Source organism: Camellia sinensis, chromosome 15 (assembly GCF_055761805.1).
Source record: "Camellia sinensis isolate YWXY chromosome 15, ASM5576180v1, whole genome shotgun sequence".
In the NCBI taxonomy this organism is placed as follows: Eukaryota; Viridiplantae; Streptophyta; class Magnoliopsida; order Ericales; family Theaceae; genus Camellia; species Camellia sinensis.
Window position 1 is genome coordinate 101682290 of NC_138975.1, and position 16527 is coordinate 101698816.

General features: G+C 34.6%; 1 protein-coding gene across 2 annotated transcripts in view; it reads right to left on the reverse strand.

Annotated features, from left to right (window-relative positions):
- Positions 1–3229: 3229 nt before the first annotated feature.
- Positions 3230–16527, reverse strand: part of MOS14 (ARM repeat superfamily protein) — a 48011-nt gene continuing 34713 nt past the window's right edge. For both annotated transcript variants that reach the window (XM_028245836.2, XM_028245835.2), the window contains exons 15-27: positions 13938–14057; positions 13596–13647; positions 13222–13377; positions 11297–11420; positions 11134–11215; positions 10969–11057; positions 10811–10885; positions 10657–10711; positions 6364–6483; positions 6188–6280; positions 5955–6100; positions 3949–4126; positions 3230–3839 (exon numbers count right to left, since the gene is read on the reverse strand). In XM_028245836.2, coding sequence (XP_028101637.1) covers positions 3555–3839; positions 3949–4126; positions 5955–6100; positions 6188–6280; positions 6364–6483; positions 10657–10711; positions 10811–10885; positions 10969–11057; positions 11134–11215; positions 11297–11420; positions 13222–13377; positions 13596–13647; positions 13938–14057 — 1575 coding nt within the window. In that variant the 3' untranslated portion in view covers positions 3230–3554. The remainder of the gene's footprint in view (positions 3840–3948; positions 4127–5954; positions 6101–6187; positions 6281–6363; positions 6484–10656; positions 10712–10810; positions 10886–10968; positions 11058–11133; positions 11216–11296; positions 11421–13221; positions 13378–13595; positions 13648–13937; positions 14058–16527) is intronic.

Below are 16527 nucleotides of genomic sequence, written 5' to 3' on the forward strand. Positions count from 1 at the left end.
CACTTCCCAAACGGAGGCATAGATTTTTTCTTTTTTTCTTATCTGTCGGGTAAGGTAAGTGATATTGTTTAAATATCCACAGGGATGGATACCCACTAATTTCTCCATATGGCTCTTTTTTTTTTTTTTTTTTTTAAGATTCACAACCAAAGCTAAATATACATTCAATCTTTTTTTTTTTTTTTTTTTTAAGGTTCACAACCAATTTTTTTTTAAATTTTTTTTTTAAGATTCACAATCAAAGGCTAAATATACATTCAATCTTGTTTCTTTTCTTTTTTTTTTTTTAAATTTTGTTTTTTTTAAGGTTCACAACTTTTTTTTTTTTTTTAAGATACACAACCAAAGTTAAATATACATTCAATCTTATTTTATTTTATTTTATTTTATTTAGCTCAACAACAAAATCAAATACACATTAACTAACATTGTCACATTATTCTTGTCAAATTTTATGTATATCTAGAAATTTTTAAATTTATTTAGAAGAATTCTATTCCTACAAAAAGATTCCATCTTCTTTTTAAATTTTTTTTTTTAATTTTATGTACCTCCTTCTCCTCTCTATTATTTGATCTTCGATAATCTGAAGGTGAGTTATTACTCTCGTTTCCATCTTCTTCTTCTTCTTCTTCTTTTCTTAAAAATTTTTATTTACATTTATAGAATGAATTTTCTAGTTTCAATATCTTCTGCAATTGTTTTATTGGATTTCTTTCTAATTTGATGGTAACCTTAGATTGAATTTCTCAATTTTCATCTTAACTAGCAATCACCTTAATTAAAATTTTGTACATTTTTGTCTTCAATTTTCATATTTTGGTTATGATTAATTGCTCATTTTTGATCGATAGTCATAATCTTATCACCGCTAGATTGTCGTCATCGCAAATCGCCATTGCTGTAGTGAGAGGATGAGAGAGAGTGAGAATTAGAACTTTAATTGTCAACAGAGTAGTGAAAACATATGAAGAAATTATTTTGTCGATGTACCTAAAAAAAATATGGAAAAATTAGTGGGTACCTATCCCCGGTTGAGATTTAAAGAATATCACTTACCTTACCTGACAAACAAGAAAAAAGGAGAAACCCAAGTATTTGGGTTAGGTCTCCATGGATACCTACATGGAAGGTTATCCATTGTTATCCCTACTCTGTTGACAATTAGAGTTCTAATTCTCACTCTCTCTCATCCTCTCACTACAGCAACGACGATTTGCGATGACGATAATCTATCGGTGACAAGATTGTGACTATCGATAAAAAACGCGCAATTAATCATAACCAAAACATGAAAATTGAAGACAAAAATATACAAAATTTCAATTAAGGTGATCACTAGTTAAGATGAAAATTAAAAAATTCAATCTAAGATTACCATCAAATCAGAAATAAATCCAATAAAACAATTGCAGGAGATATTGAAATAAGAAAATTCATTCTATAAATGCAAATAAAAATTTAAAAAAAGAAAAAGAAGAAGATAGAAACGAGAGCAATAACTCACCTTCAGATTATCGAAGATCAATTAATAGAAAGGAGAAGGAGATACATAAAATTAAAAAAAAATTAAAAAACAAGATGGAATTTTTTTTTTTTTTGTAAGAATAAAATTTTTCTAAATAAATTAAAAAAATTCTAGATATACATAAAATTTGACAAGAATAATGTGATAATGTTAATTAATGTGTATTTAATTTTGTTGTTGAATCAAATAAAATAAAATAAGATTGAATGTATATTTAGCTTTGGTTAAGATTGAATTTTTCGAAATAAATTTTAAAAATTCTAGATATACAAAAATTTGACAAGAATAATATGACAATGTTAATTAATGTGTATTTGATTTTGTTATTGAGCTAAATAAAATAAGATTGAAGGTATATTCAACTTTAGTTGTGAATCTTTCAAAAAAAAAAAAAATAGTTGTGAACCTTAAAAAAAATAAAAAGAGATTGAATGTATATTTAGCTTTGATTGTGAATCTTACTAAAAAAAAAAAATTGTGAATCTTAAAAAAAAAAAAAGATTGAATGTATATTTAATTTTGATTGTGAATCTTATAATAATAATAAAATAAAAAAAGTCAAGTTACGTTAGAGAATATCCAAACCTATTAGGAAATGGAAAAGATAGTACCCATGAAAAATAGGAAATGAGAAAAAATAATTATAAGGGAATGGGAATGAGAATGGGAATGGAGAATTAATATCCATCCCATTAACCCCTATTGTCATCCCTACCCACTGGGGTGACCCCCTAGGGTCCCAGTAAAGTGTGATTGGTGTATATATATATATATTTTTTAATCTAATAACCAAGCCCCCACATGTGTGTAAGGGGGTGGTGGGGGTGCTTGGAGACGGGAGTCTCCAGCACGGTCCTTTCATCAATGGAGGAACAAAAGGAAATGTCAGGAGGGTAGAGAGCTTGGCTGAGGCTTGAGAATAGGGTGGGTTCCTATCCTTAAGATTCAGCTAACAAAAGAATTCCAAACTTCTATGCATGCAAATGCTTCTGCTTACAAGTTTCTCCATAGGATAATTTGGAAAACATCAAATCAATTTGAACCGCTCACGTCATAATAGTAGTAGCGTAAAGTCCATAAGTTGGGGCGGCCATAACATAAGGTTGTTACTTTCACACCTTTCTCTATTTGTCTATAGATATTTAGAGAGAGATAAACACGTTATTTTGATATTATTTACAGTGGGTGGGTATGTCAACAGGGCAACCAAGAGAGAGAGAGAGAACACAGGAAAGATAGAAAAAAGTTGAAAGATACTTGTCCAAAAATTATTAAATTTCATACTAGTGTAATCAATTTTCAGAACCGCTAAATGCCCTACATAATTTCTTTAGACCCCTCATCATCTAAAAAAAATATTACCATTTTATCGTAGTATAATAAAATCCCATATTTGCCCCCATCTCTAACATCCCAAACCAAACCCTAACTCATCACCAACTCCAACCACCACCACCAACTCCAGCCGCCCACCCCTACACATCCCTAGCTTCAGCTGCCACAACCCAACCCATCCCCAGCCACCTGACCCCTCGCCCAGTCCCTCCCCCTCCTCTACACTGCCTAAGGAACCTTGACATCTTAAAACTTGATCTGTATTGTTGATCTAATGAAAAGAAAATATACATTGGTCATGAATGATTTCAATTGTGAAAGTCCTAAACAAAAGAAATCCACTCTTCAGTTGAATGCAACAGATGATTTGCAAATCTAAACTCTGGCCAGGTATGCGTTTTTGACATAAAACATTTCATCTTTACAATGTAAAAAAGCTAGACACAACCACCCTCTTTATTCTTAATCTAATACATTAAATACCAAATTTACAACTCTATACCAAACCATTCCAATGATTAAAAACCGCTCGAAAATCTGGAAAAAAAGAACATACAACATTTCTATACCTCCCAATCATTTGCACCCACAAAAAAAAAAATTGGCGAATAATGATTGACTGAATACACAAAATCAAATGAAAATAAATGACAGATGAAGCCGGAAAAAAAGGCCTCTTTTCAACTTACTCTCAGACTGCGATAGCGTTTGCGAAATTCAACTCTAGTGGCCTCAACGCACCTTGGACAATATCTTGAACTGTTCGGTTACGGCGACAAACTTCTGATAGCTCTTCAATGGGAATCATGAGGGAATTAATATCACCCACAGATGCCACTTCTGACAATGCCTGCAAAAATCTTGACCTTTCCACTTCTGTTGCAGCAGTTGATGGAATTAGCAAAATGCTATCCTTGGCCCATTCTAAAGCTCTTGACCCATATGCCCGAGTTAGAGCTAGTAGAGCATATATTACCTGTGGAAATTTATAAAAATTGAAAATATGTACAATTGCAACTTCCAATTTGGCAAATTGAATTGAAAGTTTTTTGTTTTGTTTTTTTTTCTTAGAAAAAAGGTTTTACCGTTTCTAGTCGAGAAATTGGGAGTGCTCCAGTTAAAGAGGCAACCAAAATTCTGGTGATGGTGGCACCTCGAGGAATAATTACACTATCCCTGATAGATACATATTTTTCGCCCTGATTTGAGTTTCCAAGATCAAATACATCAGATAAGAAAGTCAATATGGAGTTGGAGGCCTCCCTGCAAGGAAAATACGAGGACACAATTACATATTAGTCAAATGAATCGCTAATTATTTTAAGATTGATCATATGAACATGCAGAAAAAATGAACAGAAAGGATGGTCTTTATGCTGAAATCCAAGTTCAAGCTCACTCAAATCCCGGATTGCCTTTCATGCATGATTTAATTAAACAAGAAAGCACTCACCACATGTAGGGTTGCAAACGAGCCAAGCCAAGCCAAGCCGAGCCGAGCCGAGCTTTAGTATGCTTGGACTTAGTTATTAAGATTTTAACGAACTTGAGTTCAAGCTCGAGCTCAATAAAAATTTAACAAACCGAGCGCGAGCCAAGTTGGCTTAGGCTTGACTCGAGCTCGAGCTTGTTCACAAGCCTGTTCACGAGCCTTAACGAGCCAAAAAATTTATAAATTCATACTTGCATATCAGACTAAAGTTATAATTAAAACTTTGATTATACAATTATATATACAAAATATGTAAACATTCTAAAAACAAAGTCAATATTTTATCAAATAATAATATCTATTACCACTATTATATAAATGTACTATTTATAATTAACTATTATTTACATTAAAATTTTAAATATATAAATAACATATTTATCTTATTTTTATACATACATAAATAATAAATATTAAATGAGCCAGCTAATGAGCCAAGCTTTTAAAGTGTTTGGGCTTGTTTATTAAAAATTTAACAAGCTCCAACTCGAACGCAAAAAAAATTTAATGAACCGAGTTCGAACGAGCTCTTATCAAGCCGAGCTCGAGCCTATTCATGAACGACTCCGTTCATTTGCAGCCCTAACCACATGACAAGTGACCTAACGAATATCAGTTTGGCTAGGTTGATTTTGCAAGAAACTACAAGGAAGTAAGAATTGAACAGTTGCTAGATTGACTGTTAGCAACATGTATTCTTTGAAATTCTCTCTTTTTGTAGCAGTTCTCAAACTACTAATCATAATTTGTCATTATATTTTATTATTGTCACTTTCAGTGAAAAAATAAAGCAATATTAATAATGTCCAAATTTCACTTTCAGTCTCCATCATATTTTTGTTTTGCTTTGTATACGGAGATGCACCCCCTGGTGGCCTTTTGATTTAATAATATATACACCCAAACAAAGCAGTATTGCACGTTATATCATACTTCAAGAGACAGCCAAACTTAAGCATGACTATTGAATCCCTTGGCAAGATTCCAGCAAGGGAATAAATTGGATCTTCTTCCACTCTTGAACTCCAAAAAAATGAACAAACCACTAATTAACTTCATGGCTGTTCAAGTCCTTAATATACTATAAGTAACCCAAAAAAAAAAGCTTCTGATAAAAATGCTCAAATTTTCATGCTCTTGTGACAGCTACACACTTATCATTTCTTTTTCTTCTTTTTTTTTTTTTTAAATCTTTGGTTTTGCATAACCATCTTTTTCCAAGGAATAATCTGTTAGCCCTACTTCTATTTTATTTTTTTAGTTCAGCAAAATGAATAGGATATGTGACCCCAACATTAAGGTTGACAAGGGAACAAGATACCTACAAAACTAGAGATTTTTATTTTTTGACAAATAAAATTTATTGCAAAAAGCATCAAGAAGATGCAAAGAATTCAAAACCGGAGCCCAGAAAACTGGGCAAGAACCTAACCAATCAAGTCATTTACAAATCCAAGAAAACAAACAACTTCAGATCCACCTTACCGGACCACCCAACTATACAAAACATACTGAGATCTCAAATTCCAGTTAGAACTTGCACAAGTGCACGCGCATTTGCATGTGTGTGCATATGAGAGAGAGAGAGAGAGATTTAACCTGTGCTGCACTGTGACGCCAATCAGAGAACAATCCACTAATGAAGGAAATACTGCTGAAGGGAAAAACAAATGAGGACAATAGCGAATACACCTCGACGCCAACAGAAAACAATCATCTGCTATGTCCGGTCTGGAAGTGAAGTCCTAAAAAGCAGATTCCTTCAATCAAATCAATGAAAATACACGTAAATCTGGGAGGAAAGGGCAACACACTAGTAATTGACACCATGCCTGAATTTTTGTAAGCAAACATATAGTTTGGCTGAACAGTGATTCAATCATAATTTTTAAGAAGTCTGCACAAGATGGATCAGACCCGAATATCTGCATCACAAGATCCAATGATTGCTCAAGAAAAATAAACAGTTAAATAAACACCGCTAAAGTTCAGAGAGAACGATATATACCTTTATAACTTCACTAGAGAGATAAAGGAAACATGGTTGGTGGTGTTGATTATACAGGCCTTGTATCTCCTCTAGCATTGCTCCAATTGTAATTCCCATGAACCTTTTAGAAGTTCTCACCTACACATTAACAGTTCAGTGTCACTGGCAAGAAGTAAAAAAAGATTGTGATGTATGAAATCATTAGACAACATTGAATTTGTCATCAGACTTCAAGGGTATGTACGATAGAGCATATGGGATGTAAAAATTCTAGAAAAAACAAAACCAAGTCCAGTACCAATTAGACAAGATTAATGAGATATTTGTGTAAGATTTGTTGGTTCAAAAGCACAACTAAAACAGGAACATGGCGTGCAAACTTAAATGCACCCAAGTTGCTACCTGCAACAGATTATAGAAAACACCTTTATGAGTGAACTTGATTATTAACTTTGTAAATTCAATCTGGACTCACCAGCTTTAGAAATAATAAGCACTACTTGTTAAGATGGCTTGCTCAAGTATGGAGAGAACCAATGGCAGAGATTTTCAGATCTTAAGTTCAAAATGGATAAACACAAAATTAGTGACATCAAACTATAGAGTGACAACCCTAACATGCATACCATTATTGCATATTATATTATTATGTGAATTTGCATGTTCGTGTGCTTAATTTTGTTTATATATCTATTTGATTTTGGAATATCTGTTAGAATGCCTAATTCGAATCAGCAATTGAAAGCCTCAATGAATTTAGAAACATAAATTGACAAGTTTAATAGACTAATTAGAATATTTAGAACCATTTGGAAAGTATAATTAAAATTTGATTCATATTAAATTAATTAGGATTAATCAATTAAAAATTGAGTAGGATTAATTAGACTTAAGCTTACTTAATTAGCCTAATTTAATTCTATGTATATATATGAGCTAAGTAGAGTTAGAATCCATTTTATTACATCTTTGGGCTCAAAAATCTGGTAGAACTAGTCTAGAGAGTGAGTGAGACCATTTTAGAGAGAGAGAGAGAGAGAGAGAGAGAGAGAGAGCGCACGCTAAAGAACTTGAAGTATTACTTGGAGGATTGAAGAATTAAGAAGAAGAGGTCAAGTTTTTGCAAGAACAAGCTTAATTGGAGATTCTAGGTATGAAATCCAACCTCAATTCTTGGCCATAACTCACTTAGTAGATGAATACATGAAGAATATGAGTTTAATCACAAGTAATGAGCTAACAGAGGATGAAATTGAAGCTAGAGCATACATCCATGCATAGTTCCATCATATTTTACCATTTTGAGCATGAGTTTTGGTATTCTTGATGAAATTGGGAGTTGAACTATACATGCATCAAAGAATTACAAGTTTTAAGAGTTTAGTTTCATGTTTTAAAGGTTTTGGAAAGAGTTTGAAAGCAATTCCATACTTGCATGGAAGTTTTGATTTCAATTTTGTAAATTCATGATGCTTTTGAACTCATGGCTTTAATTTGGTTTTATATTCATGTTTTTCTGTTTCAATGTATTTAGTCCAGCCATGCAAGCTTTCGAAACTTAAAATCATATTTTGGAACTCAAATTCTGTTATGAAAAATCCAGAATTCGACCTCATCTCGGGCGCACCTAGCGACCTTTCAGTATTTTTTTCTGAGCATTACATATCTCTCGAGCAACCAAGTATTCGCTCGAGCAAACTCCGTTTTTCTTTGCAACACTGCTCGAGCAACCAAGTGACCGCTTGAGCCTACTTTGACACCATCCAATACTCTTGCAAACTAACGATACCGCTCGAGCAACCTAAGGTGCGCTCGAGTGAACACCCTATTTTCAGTAATTTTTGAAAAATACTTCCATATGGATATTTTTATCCTTGTGCTCTTTTAAGCATTCTTAGACATTGTTCAGGCATCATTAAGGAAGGAATAAGCTAGAAATCAACTTAAGAAATTGAATTGAATCGGAATGAGATTGGATCAATTAATTGTTGAGTGGTATGTTTCATTGTACCTTTGTTATGTATTTTGTGTAGGTTGGTCACCCGAAGGTTAACATTAGTACAAACCTACTGTGAGTAATATCTATATAAAGATATATTCAAAATATATTTTGAAATTGTTCAATAGTGATGTTTATGAAATCTTATTTTGTATCTATGAATGAATGTTCTTTTTGAAAATATATTTGTGACATCCTTTAGTGAGGCTCTTGCTTGGAGGACATAATACCAAGACCCATTGGATTAATTGAAACATAGAGATCTCTGATGTCAGACTCTAGTGGTCCACATTGAATTATCCGCTGTGGTTCTATTGTTTGACTCGTCGTGGTCCCATTGAATTGACATTTATGGTCTCATTGGCTTCGGCATATTGATATTTTGTTACTCTATTGGATATTATCACGTACAATGATTTGAATGGTTATTGTTATCACAAAGGATTGATATGATTGGATATATGAATTGTTTTGGAAATTGAAAGATATGTTTTACGAAATGTTAGATTTCATTCATTAACCCTATTGATGTTACTGACCAGGCTCTACCTCACCCCCTCTCCCTTATATATATATATATATATATATGTAGGTGAGCATGCGGATCGTCAAGTCTAAAGCTGCTTCAGAAGTCCACTCTTTTTGTAAAGCCGTTCGTGAAATGCCTCCGTGATGGGACAATACTTGGTCTCAAGTGGAGCTAAGCTTTTGTCAACTCCTCTTGTTTAGTTCTTTTGTTTTTGATATTTGAAAACATGTTGTATGTATGGTGTTGAAGTCGAAGTTTAAACTTAATGTAAATGTTGTTATGGATGATGTATAAAGTTCAAATTACTTATGAAATTTGTCATGTAAGCACCGCTCAATGGACTTATTTATATTTTGTTATGCTTCTGTGAAGGCCCATAATTTATTAATTGAATTGTTGTCTTTGAGGTCAAAGGTAATCTAAGATTACTCGCCGGTCATGACCTAGACCTCTAAGGGCGGGTTCGGGTCGTGACATATAGTATACAAAAAAGTTGAAATCTCAAGTACTATTGAAGACATAGTCTTTGAAATCCACAAGAAAAGGATCAGAGCCATGAGACCTATTAATTGGCATGATCATTTTTTAATAAATAAACAAACTTTATTAGAAAAGCATCAAGACGATGCAAAGAATACAAAAAGAACAAAACCTACCACAGGCCCAAAACAAAACTAACTAATCAAGTCCTCCACAAAATCTAAAAATGTCAAAACATTAGAATCCGCCGAAAGTGTAACCCAACTATGAGGCACCACAATTAGACGATTCTCTAACCATGGAACTGAATGAGCAACACCTTGAACAACATGTCTATTACGCTCCAACCACACTAACCAAGCAAACAATGAGAATAAGAAGCAAGCAACCATGCCTTCCGCCACCTCCGCCCAACCTATCCCCCCTCCCCCCAAACTCTGCAACACATCAAAAAGAGAACCCGGTTGCACCCAAGCCCCTATAAATTGGCATGATCACTAGAGCGACAACCTAAGAAGCATAGACATGGACACTTGACACAACACTAACATGCCGACATGTAAATTTCAAGAAAATGTGAGACACGACACATGGAGAGGCACATGCAAAATATAATTATATATTTATTGTCATATATAAGAATAAATAATTAAGCCAAAAAACATAATGAAGCCGGCCCCACTTGATTGGGATACAAAACTTTGTTTGGTTTCATTAAATATAATAATTCTTAAAGTACAAAAGAAGATAATAGATATAAATTCACATTGTTTTTGTTTTATCATTGGATTCAAACTTATTTTATTCAAACTTGTAATGTGTTTCATATGTATGTAAGTGTTGGGAAGTGTCTGATGAGTGTCATGTCATGTTGGTGTTGAACACGACACGTTATCTTCTTAGAAGTGTCCGTGCTTCTTAGATACAACTGTATCGCAAAGAAAGAAAGAAAAGAGGGAATGGGTATAGAAAACCGTAACTGAGTTAAGTTGGAGGTCAGTTCAATCTTAACCAAAGGTAAACACCCCTATACTGTTGCACAACCCAACCCAACTTCTACTTGCACTGCCCAAGCCAAGCCAAGCCCAACTCAACCTGTTGAGTTTGGCTGGCTTTGCAATCGGTGCAGTCCGGTTCCAATTTTTCAAATGGCCTTCTGAATATTCAGCACAATTTTGAAAGTAATGGAAGTCTTGACTCTCTGAAAAAATGTCTTCAATAATTTTCATTATTCCATATTGAAAGTCTTATTTCACAAATTCACCAAGCCTTTATAGCAAAGATTAATTTCGAGTAAACTCACAGCATTTTTGCAAGCCCGACAAAGAGACTCCATCGTCCGCGTATCCCAAGCACGACTGCAAAGTAATCATTTTCAACCTCAGATCAGACCAAGAACAAGAAGTATATAAGCTTCAGGAAATCATCCTACTGAGGCAGAGTTTACAAATTCTTACAGATCAAAGATGGCTTTGAATATTGGCCAAAGCCTTTGAATTGCATCAGCAACAGCTTCAGGATAATTTACATATCTACATATAATTTGAATTTAACAACTGATAATAATGTTCACAGATTAAGGAAATAATGGGCACAACGAAGGAAGCAACCATACCTAAAGATATTTGCAAGTCGATCAATATGAACTGTTAACTCACGAGCTGTTATTTGCCCCAATACCAAAGGACCTTGATTAATAATTTCCTGTTGTGGATCACATAAATTGGTGTATCATCCTACAGAAGCTCAATTCAAAATCTATATCGGAAATCAGCCTAACCTGTAATGGAGTAACAGCAGGCAAGCACAAGACCTCGAGGGCTTTTTTAGCATGGTCTGAAGGAAGTTCTGTAATAACCACACTGCAAAGGAAGTTGAAGGTATCGAATGAAGCATTTCATTTATATGGCAATAGACAAATGTTTCCAAAAAAACAAAAATACCTTAAAGCTTCAACCAGATGCAACGAGTCTTCAGCAGAGACCTTAAAGGTACCTTCCCCAATTATGACCCTTTGGTATATATTGAAAAGACCATCCAAGGATCCACAAAGCCTTTTCCCACAGTCTACAGTCATAAAAATTAAGTGTGATCAAGACTTCAGAACAATCAAAGTGAAAGACTATGCTGTTGATATATAGCTACTGTGACATCATTTTTAGGCATAGTGACAACTAGTAACCGGTAAATGTGTTGAGTGCAGAACCACATAAAATACAGAAGTCCTGATGTATCAGAAGAATGGAAAGCTTAAAGCCGAAGCACCACAGAAGAGTTGCAAATTATAGCATTGAGATCAAACGGTAATACATAAGTTGAAAACTGACCAAAATATCAGAAGCAGACACATATCAGGTAAAGGAGGAAAAAAAAGGAGGGGGGGGGGCGCAGGAGAAAAGAAGAAGAAGCATCCTTTTTCCGAAATTCAAATATCTTCTAAGCAGAATGAGGCAGCAGCTGCACCATATCTAAGCATGAAAAGCGTCATTCAAATGTCAAAACCAATTCAACAAAACTTGAAGGACGTGCCACACAGCACACCAAGTATTTTACCTGGATCACATAATTCAAACCAATACTCATTTTTCACCGTAATCCAATGGCTATAGTGATGCTCAACCAAGCTAGCACACCGCCAGCAATTATTAGCTTTGAAGCATGGCTTTCCTAGAGCGGCAGTTGATACTTTCAAATTTTACACAAACATTTTATATTGCTAAATATACAACATAGTTATTAAAGGCTCAAGGCATACTAAGGTGCCAACGACTCCAAAAGCCCAAATGCATGGTGCAGCACAGGAACGAGCCTGAGCAAAGGCACATGGATGATAGACCCCCAAAACAATTCACAATATGTAACGTGAAGGGAGGAGAAACTTTTGGCATATCAATTTAAGAGGGTTAGAATATACATGTATCAGTTCATTAATTTTTCATTTATTTACAATAGATCATCAGTAACTATCGTAGTATCTTAGGAACTTGGAATCAAGAAGGTAAGTCTCTGAGGACTTTAATTGGCCGACTCTAGAGCCCTTGCCTGGTATACAATAAAGCAACTTCTCCATGACTTAATGAGCTTAGCACTTTTGTAAGGGCTTTAGGTGTGCCTTAAACAACTAGGGGTTACAGCAATCACAGAAACTTTGTTTAAATCAACTATTACATCCTTAACAAACTTTCTTACCTAGGACTTTCCAACCATCAAACCAAATAACCCATGCACAAAATCACTGTAATACAACTATTCAAACTGCTGAATGCAAAATTAGAAACACTTCGACAAAATAATAAATTTTGTCAAAAAGATCAAGGTTTTCCTTTCTAAGCTCTCAACTTTCAAACACTTTTTAATACATGAAAAATACACAGTTCTGAAAGGGCATCCCAGTGCACAAGTCTCCCACCACTGCGGACTCTAGGAAGGTTCATATGTATCTATCAAAATCATATTTCTGTTCTCAAGCTTACACAACTTTCTTTTTCCGTCATTTAATTCAATATTTCTAAAGATTTCACTTCCAGAGTGACTGGCTTTTACCCCACAGGTAAATCTAAAATCTTTTGATATGAGCAGTACAAGAGCTCATTAATTATGAAATTCCAAATAACTCAACGTCCTTAAAGGAGAAGAACAAAGCCTAAAATCATATAAAACTTGCAACTCATCCCAGACTCGTAAATATTGAATAAATAAATCAAAGCAAGTTGCATAGAATCTAAAAACTGGATCATCTGACATGATGAGTTTGATTTTCAACATGCATGAAAAATCAAATAGCTCAAGTAAAGTAACATACTAGACAGATTAATGACAGAACGAAAAAATACGGTGCAAAATACTTAGCAGAGTAGAGTCTACATACCATTACAGATGTGTCTAAAAGCCAAAGCAGCAGCTGCTGCAGAATCTTCAGACATGCTCATGCCACTCACAAGAATATCTATGAGTGGAGGCAAGAATGAGAGTCCACTAGGCGAAGCATCAAGCCATTTTGAATAAGCTCCAATGGTTAAGCACACTGGAGGGAGAAAAATTATTAGCTTATTTATGATGATAGAAAGATAATGTTTATTAAGGCCATGCTTGGTGGCCTTTTGGGAATTGGAAGATTCGAAACAAATGCATATCTCCCTTGGTAGGAATAACCTACCATTTCCACCAGTCACCCTTGTGCTCTTTTCAGGAAAAGGAAAAAGAATGCTGTTGATAAATAGTAAATAAAGAAGGATATTGTACCAGTAGTTAGAAGCTGGGGTTGGTGAGGAAGTTTTGGAAGCAAAGACATGACCTGTATAAAGCAAACAAAACAGTTAAACATTAAGTAGCAGACAAAAAGATGGTCTAAAACCAGAATTAGCAAGAAGGAACTAACACAGCCAGCTAATGCATACATTATACACCTTTACCAGTTACAAATCTCATAAAACCACAGATAAATTATGTAAAAAGGAAAAGGAAATAGGACGGAACTATTTTCCAAAAGAAAGTTAAAACATGGGACCACAGCAGAAAGGGCGCGGGAGAAGTCATGTCACATCCTTCACATCTCAGCAAGAGAAATTTGAACGACATTCAAACCTGGGGCATTACTTCAGCTTCTGTGACAGAAACATAATCTGATACAGCCCGAATACAATATAAAGCAGCCTCTGCTGGACGCCAATTGCTATGCTCATCATTGCCACAGCTACCTACAGCCTAAGATATCATTGAAGTAGAAAATCATCAGATCCTATGTCACAAAATTCACATGAAATACTACTAAATACAGAATCTACTTACAGATCATTATAACCATCCATCATTGTCAAACTGAAGGGATGGAAAAAAAAAGAAAAAAGAGTATTCTGCTAAGGAATAAAAATCTCTTAAATATCTACTTCTATGCAGGAGCATTCCCTTAAAAAAATAAAAAATAAATAAAATCAATAAAACAAGGAAAAAAAAAGGAACAATAAAGGGATGAGGACATCATAACAGTAACCGTGCACTCTAGTAACTCCCATCACAAATAGATTCCACTGTTACATGGGGTGGGCTTTGTTTGATTCAAGCACAAAATTTTCCCAAAAACAAAAAATTGACTTCAGGGATGTATTTTCCTCAATAATGGTCTCTTACAACACTGTCCTGTAGGCAGCATCTGATGAAATTCTACCTTGCTAGGGGTGTCTAAAGCATTCTGTAGCCAGCTCAACTAGCCTTAGCACCTAGGCCAGCAATATAGTCACTTTTGGCAACAGTATCGTAAATGATAATGTCACAACATATTGCTAAACATCTACATCTCTATTTAATTGATCAACGTATAATATCTAAATCGTCCATGACATTACAATCCATTGAAGTAGTCAAACTGTCATGAAGATGCATAACAAAATGGCAAAATGAAGCCAATATGCCAATTCTCACTTCACGAGATTCTCTTCATCCATTTCTTGTCCTTTAGTGTCTCCCTCTACTACTCCCCTCCGAAATTAAACCTCTTCCTTAGCTGAAACCACTCGGTGTTCAGCTTCTATACGAACTATGAAGCTGCCTACATAAGTATTGATGAAATTAACCAAATTGTGCAGCATTATGGCCTTCAAGATAAATATTTTGAGACATTAACCAAACCAAACCAAACCAAACCAAACCAAGTCTTAAGTCCCATCAAATGGGGTCGGCTAAATGAATCCTTGTTCTCCACTCGACTCTATCCAAGACCATTTCGCTAGTCAAATAAAAGAGATTCATATCTCTATTTACTACAATAGCCCACATCAATCTAGGTTAGCCCCTTCTCCTAACACTTCCATCTACCGTTACTGTATCGCATCTCTTCACTACTGCCTCTGTTGATCTTGGTTGTATGTAACCAAACCATCTTAATCTATTCTCTCTCAACTTATCTTCTATCAGTACTACCCCTACCTATTCTCAAATATATTCATTCCTAACACTGTCTTTTTTACTCTTGCCACACATCCACCTTAGCAACTTCATCTCAACAACACTCGTTTTATCTACATGTTACTTCTTAATTGTTCAACATTCCGTCCCATACACCATTTCGCTAGTCAAATAAAAGAGATTCGTATCTCTATTTACTACAATAGCCCACATCAATCTAGGTTAGCCCCTTCCCCTAACACTTCTATCTACCGTTACTGTATCGTATCTCTTCACTACTGCCTTTGTTGATCTTGGTTGTATGTAACCAAACCATCTTAATCTATTCTCTCTCAACTTATCTTCTATCAGTACTACTCCTACCCATTCTCAAATATACTCATTCCTAACACTGTCTTTTTTACTCTTGCCACACATCCACCTTAGCAACTTCATCTCAACAACACTCGTTTTATCTACATGTTACTTCTTAATTGTCCAACATTCCGTCCCATATAACATCGTTGATCTAATGGCCGTTTTATAAAACTTCTCATTTAGTCTAGTGGGTACACGTTTATCGCACAATAACACAGACACACTCCTCCACTTAAGTCACCCCGCCTTAATTCTATAGACCACGTCCGCTCCAACCTCCCCAGTCATTGTGATGATCGATCCTAAATAACGAAAATATTCTCTTAGATAATTTTTTATTCTCAATCTTCACTTATCCTCTGCTTCCATTGTTACTATTACTAAAATTAAACTCCATGTACCTTGTCTTAGTTTTACTTATCTTAAATCTTTTAGATTCAAGTGCTTCTCTCCAAGTCTCTAACTTAGCGCTAACTACTTCTCTAGTCTCATCCACTAACACGACATCATTTGCAAAAAATATATACCATGGCACATCATCCTGAATGTTTCTCGTCAACTTATCCATAAATAAAACAAAAAGATAAGGATTTAAGATTGATCCTTAGTGTAACCCTACATAAATTAGAAATTCACTTGTCTCTCCAACAGGCGATCTAATAACGGTCACCACACTCTCATACATATCCCTAATCATATCAATATAACCTTTTGTCACCCCTTTCTTCTCTAACACTCACCAGATTATATTCCGAAGCACTCTATCATATGCTCTCTCAAGATCGATAAAAACCATATGAATGTCTATTTTGAGACATTATAGCCAAAATATACATAGTTTCTAGAAGCCATCAATCGTTGTTTGCCTACAAAAATTAATGCTCAAAGCCTAAGACAACTTATCTCAAATTACATA